Below are 6,653 nucleotides of genomic sequence, written 5' to 3' on the forward strand. Positions count from 1 at the left end.
GAGGTCCTGGGTGTTTTCCTCACTCTCAGCCACCCTCTCCCAGCTGGACACCCAAAGCTCCTGCCTCACAGACCAGCTCTGGGCTTTGGCTGTGGAGGGAGGTACCAGTGGTCACATGGCATCTCCACCCAGGTGCAGCCGGTGGCTTCCAGGACAGGACAGACCAGGCCAGGCTCAATCAGGGCCCCTGCGTTAGCTCAGTGGGTTTATTGAGGCCAGAGGCACAGCTGACAGCACGGTCACTGGAAAAGCCTGGCCCAGGGCTCTTGGCGCAGGGCTGGGAACATCTCACCAAGGAAGAACTTTCCCTTCCCAGTTCACAAAGCCTCCATTGTCCTTCTCGCAGAGCGTGGAGAGCACGTGCAGCATCCCTCTGACACTTGCCTCCACCGTCACTGGGGCCTGTGGGTGGGGGAAGCAGAGTGAGGTGGGGGAGCTGACTTTGGGAGCATCCCAGGACCCCAGGGGCCCAGAGACAGGACCAAGTTGAGCCCTTGGCCCAGCTGGAGTTCCCTTGAACTGTCCCTCCCGAGTGGCATGAATTTTCTTGTGTGTCCCAAGGCAGGGGGTGTGCAAAACACAGCTGTGTTGTGATGCATGACCTTCACCCTGGTGCAGGTAACACAATTCATGCGGTGGGAGTGGGGCCAAGGGGTCTGAGTGGGGGAGGGGCTCTGGGCTGGGACAGAGGGTTGGGATGCAGGAGTGTGAGGGCTCTGCCTGGGAGTTTGGGCTTTAGGGAAAAGCTGGAAATTAGGGATTTGGGCTACCAGAAGATGTGGAAGGTGCTCAGGACTGGGGGGTGGGTGTGAGGATGGGGGTCCAGGATCTGGGCTGGGGAGCTGGAGTGGGTTTTAGCTCTTGGCTAGAGAGTGGTAAGTTGAAGTTGTCCAGAGTCCAGGATGGGATTTGGGCTTTGGGGGTACATGAAGATACTGGGTGGAGAGCACAGACATGACTGCATGAAAGTACCTGTGAGCTGGTGCCCATAAAAACCCCACAGCAGCAGCAGCAGCAGCAGCAGCAGCAGCAGCAGCAGCTCTGCTCACCTTCACTCGGGGATGCCAGCAGCTTGAGGAACCAAGCAAGCGGCAGCAGGAGGTTGGAAGCCCAGAGCACAGCATGGAATCCCTGAGGGCATCTGAGTGGGACACGATCCCTCCACGCAGGGCAGAGGCGGAGGGCAGGATGGGTTCCAGCACAGCCATTACCCCTACAATAAACATCTGCTCCTAACACTTGGCAATCACTGTCCTCTCCGAGCGAGGCACCTACCTGGATGGAGTCAGAATTCCCCATGTCTGTCTGCACCCAGCCAGGATGGACAGCGACACTCAGGATCCCGTCTCCACCATACCCCAAGGCCTGGCACTTGGTGAGCATGTTCAGAGCAGCCTGCAGGTGAGACACCATGAGCAGAGACAGCAGAGTGTGTGGGAGGGAATGAGCCTTGTAGGAAATGACCCACCCTCCCGAAGGGAGGGATGGGACAGACAGAGAGACAAAGGGGTGAGAGCAGAGCTCCTTTTGTTTTTGTCCTTCTATGTGCAGAATAAACTTTATGTGCACTGAAGCATGTGTGGATGGCACCCACCAATGAAAACACACGCTGCCGGCTGTGCGCACTCTGCTGATCACCTGGGTGGCATGTGAGTTTTTCCCAGATGGCTGCCCAAGTACTCAGTCTGTTGGAAACACTAGTGAGAAGAAAACACTCGTGGGAGCTGCAGTCTCTGATGGGCTCAATGAGGACAGCAAGCCACCGAGATGCAGGTGTGGCTGCACTCTGATGAGCCGCTGATGCTGACAGGCCTGCAGTGAGCCGTGACAGGTGAGCACACATGAGAGCCGTGCTGAGGCTGCTCTCTGTTATGCAGGATCTGGGCAGTTAGAGGAAAGTGGAAATGTGACATCGATGCTCCTTTGGGGTACCCGACATTTGAGCCAGACGCAGCAAGGATCTGACCCCCTTGAGTTGAACTGGGGATGGTCTCAAAATGGGGTATGTCCACCCCAGGGGGGATAGAATTCATAGCTCCGCAGTGACCTTCCCTGAGCTGAGACTGGCTGGACGGGGGCTGAGCTGCCCTGGCCCCTCAGAGTGTGAGGATTTCTCCGGCGGGATACAGGCACAACAGAAAGTTCCTCACCGGATGGGAACTCTGATCTGAAGCCCAAGTGAATTGCAGGCAGACAAAAATCTGCCGGCCCTGCCCAGCACAGCGCTGGAGGCTGGAGTGGTGGCAGTAGGATGGGGAACAAGGGGAAGACACCGACTGACAGGGGTTTGTGCAAGTAGCAGACCCAGGCAGCAGTCCGGCCCTGCTGGGTGTGCCCTGTACCTTGCTGCAGCGATAGGAGATGACTTGTCCCAGATGCCAGAGGTAGAGATTCCGGATGGAGCCAGCCTCGCTGGACATGTTGACGATGGCCGCCTTGCTGTAGCTCAGCCCTGTCTGGGGGCTTCCCTGGGCAGCCTGCTTCAGCAAGGGCAGGAAGGCCTGGGCAGTGGGGAGAGCAGAGCAGCCGTGAGGTCAGAAAAGGAACCAGCCTCGTGCTCGTGAGACAGGCCACCAGAATGCGGTGGGTCTCTGCTCTTCCCCCGGAAACCCAGCCCCCGGCCAGGCCAGAAGTAGGAGCCCCACACAGGCACGTGTGGGGAGCTGTGGACCCTGCTCATGCCCAGGTAGGAGCCCAGAATGACGCAACTCATGTTCCCGCCTTCAGAGTCCCCATCCAGGGCAGATAGATGGGGGGTCTGCGGCTCCCCACAGCTGCCCACATGGCTCTGAGCATGGCCCAGCTGCAGCTCCTCAGCTGTGAGTCTTTGCTGGGCAAGGCTGCAAGCCAGAGCCAGGGCAGGGGAAGAGTCATGTGGACACCTGTGGGAACCCCCCCTATATCCTGAGCAGGAGGCCCTGGGATCAGGGACTCAGGCTGGATGTTGCTCCCCCACCTGCCTACCCTGGGCAGGTAAATGGTTTGAGTTGCCCAGCCAGGCTACAGCTTGTGGCTTGGCCAGGAGCCAGGGTGTGTGGGGAGAGGAGAGGAAGGATGAGGACCAGGGAGGGCACAGAGCCTCCCCACAGCCCTGCCGGGGTTGGAAGAATCTCTTTCCCCTGCTCTGAGGCATCTCCCTACCAGCTGCCCTTGGCGTGAAGCTAACTGGTCTGTGCCGTCTCCGCAGCAGGTGCCTGAACCCCCCGGCCTCTGGCCACACAAGCCCTGACTCCCCGGCCTGTGCCACACTCGGTCTCTGTACACAGGCCAGTGACAGACCCACCCAGCGTGGAGCCCTCCGAGCCTGTCCTGCCCCCCACAGCCCCTTGTGTGCTGCCACTTGCAGCTCGTATGGCACCTGGAGTGAGCCCACTTGGGGCCATCAGTCTGCTGAGCACTAGCAGAGATGGGTTTGTAGTGAACACATGGGGAAGCTCATTTTTTGGGCTGTCGAGTTTGTGCCAGTTCCTGCCGCCACTCACACCCAGGTGCCCATTTGTGAGCCTCATGGGCTGCCCAGGGGGTCCAGGGGCTTTATAGAGATGCTCACAAGCACTCAGTGCCTTTGGTAAAAGAGGGAACCAGCCCTGATAGCCCCTTCCTGCTGCTTATCCCACTGGGGACTATTTGTCAAGGAGAAAGGACACGTTTCTGTCCTCACAGTTCGAAGGGCCGTAGTTCCTGGCTGTGGACCTACGTCCATGAGCCCCAGCCCGGCCAGCCAGAGACCATCTCGCAGCTCCGTGCTGCAGTCACCCTCAGCCCCGGAGCAGACAGATGCCCCTCTGCCGGCTGGGCCCCATCTGAGGGGACGGGGAGAGAGTCCTCTTAAGGCCACACATAGTGGTGGGACTGGGGAGACAGAGGTCTCTCAAGTAAGGGAACTGGGGCTTCATGAATGACGCTGTCCTTGCACTGACGCTCTGGGTGTGAAAAGTGAGGGATTGAAGCAGTGTGTGTGCAGAGCCAGGGCCATGCAGGGATCTGGGGTGAGGTTTCATTTCTGAGAGGTTCAAGTCCCTCAATACACTTGCAGCCTTTGTGTTCCCAGCCAAGGCCCCATATTGACCCAGTGACCCAATCCCAGGGAAGGGAGGACTCCTGGCCCAAGCACTGTCAAACCCTGGTGCATCTGGCCACGTGCTCTCTGTCAGGGCCCTTACCTGGCTCACCAGCAAGGGCCCCGTCACGTTGGTCGCGTACACCAGGGCCATGTCCTCTGGTGTCTCTGACTCCAGTGTGTTCAACTTCACTATCCCAGCGTTGTTTATCAGCAGATTAAGCCCGGAGCCTTTCAGGTGTGTCTCAACTCTGGCTGCCGCCGCCTTGATGCTGGCTGGGTCTGTGACATCTACAGCGACAGAGCAGGGGGTCAAGAGCATGATTCCTCCTCTCCAATGTCACCCCCACCAGAGCACAGCCCCCTGGGCCAGAGGGCTTCTTCCATTGGGCTCAGAGGTGGGAGGGGGGTTGGGGAAAGGAGGTGGGGGTTGGGGACTGCTGCTGGGTCCAGGCACGGGGAGCTGTGCTGGAGCAACAAGAGGAAAAGCTAATTCAGAGAGACAATTATGATCAGTTCCTTGGACAATCTGAGTAGCCAAGAAAATGGAAATGTGCTGGAGTTAGTGGTTAGTTCATACGCGCGGAGTTGATCTCACTTAGACAAAGGAAGTGGATGATTTAGAATTGCTTGTGATGCATTGTAGGTGAGAGAAGTCCCCAGCTGGACGTGCAGGGCTCCATCCCAGAGGTGGGAATGCCAGACAGAGCTGCCCATGTGTGACTCTCACAGGAGGAACCTGCCACATGGTGGTCCTGGGGCTTTCCAGCCTCTCCAGAGCCAACCAACCCTGCCAGAATTTCCACTCACACCTGCCTCCTCTGGGGCTGGTGAAGGTATCAATGAGCTCTCAGCGATTATTGACTCTGGTCCTGTTCTCCTCACTGGGACTGGGTGAACCTGGGAGGGGGGATGCAGAGGGGGATAGGAACAGGAAGAACATGCTGCAGGGAGATGGAACCTCAGCTCTGGGCCTGGGGCCGGGCACCCACCCAGCACAATGATCACCAGGTTCGGATGTTTGGCCTCCAGCTTCTGCAATTCCTGAAAAAGAATGAAGTAAATGGTTATTGACATTGGGCCCATGCCCAGGGCCATGCTGGGCAGGATCCAGATCCCCACTGACCCTGGGAACCAAGTCAATGTCTTAACTGCTTTTCTGCCCTGGTTTCTGTACCAGTAGGAGGCTTCTAATTGCCCCTGAGCATTTCCAGTGCCATTGTCTAACTCAGTGTGATGGAGTCTGGGACACAAATCACTTCCCCATCATTCATGGGGACTGGGAGGAGGCTTTTGGAGGTCAGTTCCCCCAGGGGAGGTAAGGGGGGTTCCCCCCAGCCGCTGGGATCTGGCAGTGTCTCAAGTTCTCAGGAGTTGGTTGTCAGTGGGGATTTTGTCAGCTGTGGAAGGAGCTGGTGCCATGACCCAGAAGTTACTCAGAATCTGCAGTTCTCCAGGCTGGGTGTGGGAGCAGAGCTGAGAAGACAGAGGACCTGAGGTAGTGGCAGACAAGGGAGGTGTCAGACTCATGAATTAGGCTCACTGGAGGCTGGTGGGACTGGGTATTGCTGTGCTATAGTCATTATTCACCTATGCTGGGCAAGACGATCCACAGCCCCTGGGTCGGTGCCCCAGGCTCACCAAATGCTGCCACATCCTCACTGCTCTGGGACCTGAGCTGCCAGGTGTAGAGGGTTTGGGGTGCAACTGTGCACCTTCGAGCTGGAGCAGGGTCTGCAGTCATTGCCTGCTCCAGTGTGTGGGTCTCAGCCCCAAGTGCTGCAACACTGGAAGCCCCTTGCGCAGCTTCTGCTTCCCCCTCCAGCTACTGCTAACTCCACCCCCCTTGCCCCGTTCTCACCTGCATTTGCTCCCCTGCTGGGTCCTGGCAGGTGGCAAAGACCCACTCTGGTGGGTTGGAGTTCCCCAGAAGCTGCTTGATCAGTTCCAGGCCGATTCCTTGATTGGCCCCTGTCACCAGAACACTGCGGAGATTTAAACCAGCCATGGCACCTCCCTGCCTCTACTCAGTGAGAGCTGCACTAGTCAGAGCCCTGAGTTCCCTGCCTGCTCACAGCTGGGGTTATGGAATGATACATCCAGGGAAATAACTCTGCTGCTATCAGGTGACAAAACAGAAAGTGCTCCAATACGCCAGACCTTATTTGTCTATTTGTTACTCCTCCTCTCAGGTGAGCGGGTTGGTCGGTTTGGTTTGGTTTGCTACTTACTCATGTTTTGGTGCAGGGCCAATCAACTTCTGGCTGCCTTCCTGTGCAGAAGGGCAACACCACTGCGGTGACCGTGCTGTGACCGAGGAGTCACTGCAATGAAGATCCATTTTCCACAGCTCTCAGAGGTGCTGTACGCAGAAGAGGGAGAAAGTGGGACTGGGTGAAGGACTGTAAGATTATGTAGATGGAGGCCAGGATTTTGCAGTAGAGTTCTATGGCTTGTTGATTTTGGCTCCAAAGCGGAGGGCAAGGCTGTGCACGGCTAAGGATGTAGACGTGTATTTGTAGAGGCAATGACAATGGGTCAGGTGCCTGTACCCAGCCCCGCTAGAGCTGGAGAAGATCTTACACTGTTGCAA

General features: G+C 57.5%; 1 protein-coding gene across 1 annotated transcript; it reads right to left on the bottom strand.

Moving 5' to 3' along the window:
- Positions 1 to 220: 220 nt before the first annotated feature.
- LOC142005740 (C-signal-like) lies at positions 221 to 6,117 on the bottom strand. The gene is made up of 6 exons (XM_074983092.1): positions 5,922 to 6,117; positions 5,053 to 5,104; positions 4,164 to 4,351; positions 2,343 to 2,501; positions 1,276 to 1,395; positions 221 to 402 (listed from the first exon to the last, which is right to left on the bottom strand). Exons 1-6 carry the CDS (start codon positions 6,066 to 6,068, stop codon positions 289 to 291), a joined length of 780 nt encoding a protein of 259 aa, XP_074839193.1. The 5' UTR covers positions 6,069 to 6,117; the 3' UTR covers positions 221 to 288.
- Between the last annotated feature and the right edge of the window lie 536 nt (positions 6,118 to 6,653).

The sequence above is a fragment of the Carettochelys insculpta genome, unplaced genomic scaffold (genome assembly GCF_033958435.1).
Source record: "Carettochelys insculpta isolate YL-2023 unplaced genomic scaffold, ASM3395843v1 scaffold_0035, whole genome shotgun sequence".
In the NCBI taxonomy this organism is placed as follows: Eukaryota; Metazoa; Chordata; order Testudines; family Carettochelyidae; genus Carettochelys; species Carettochelys insculpta.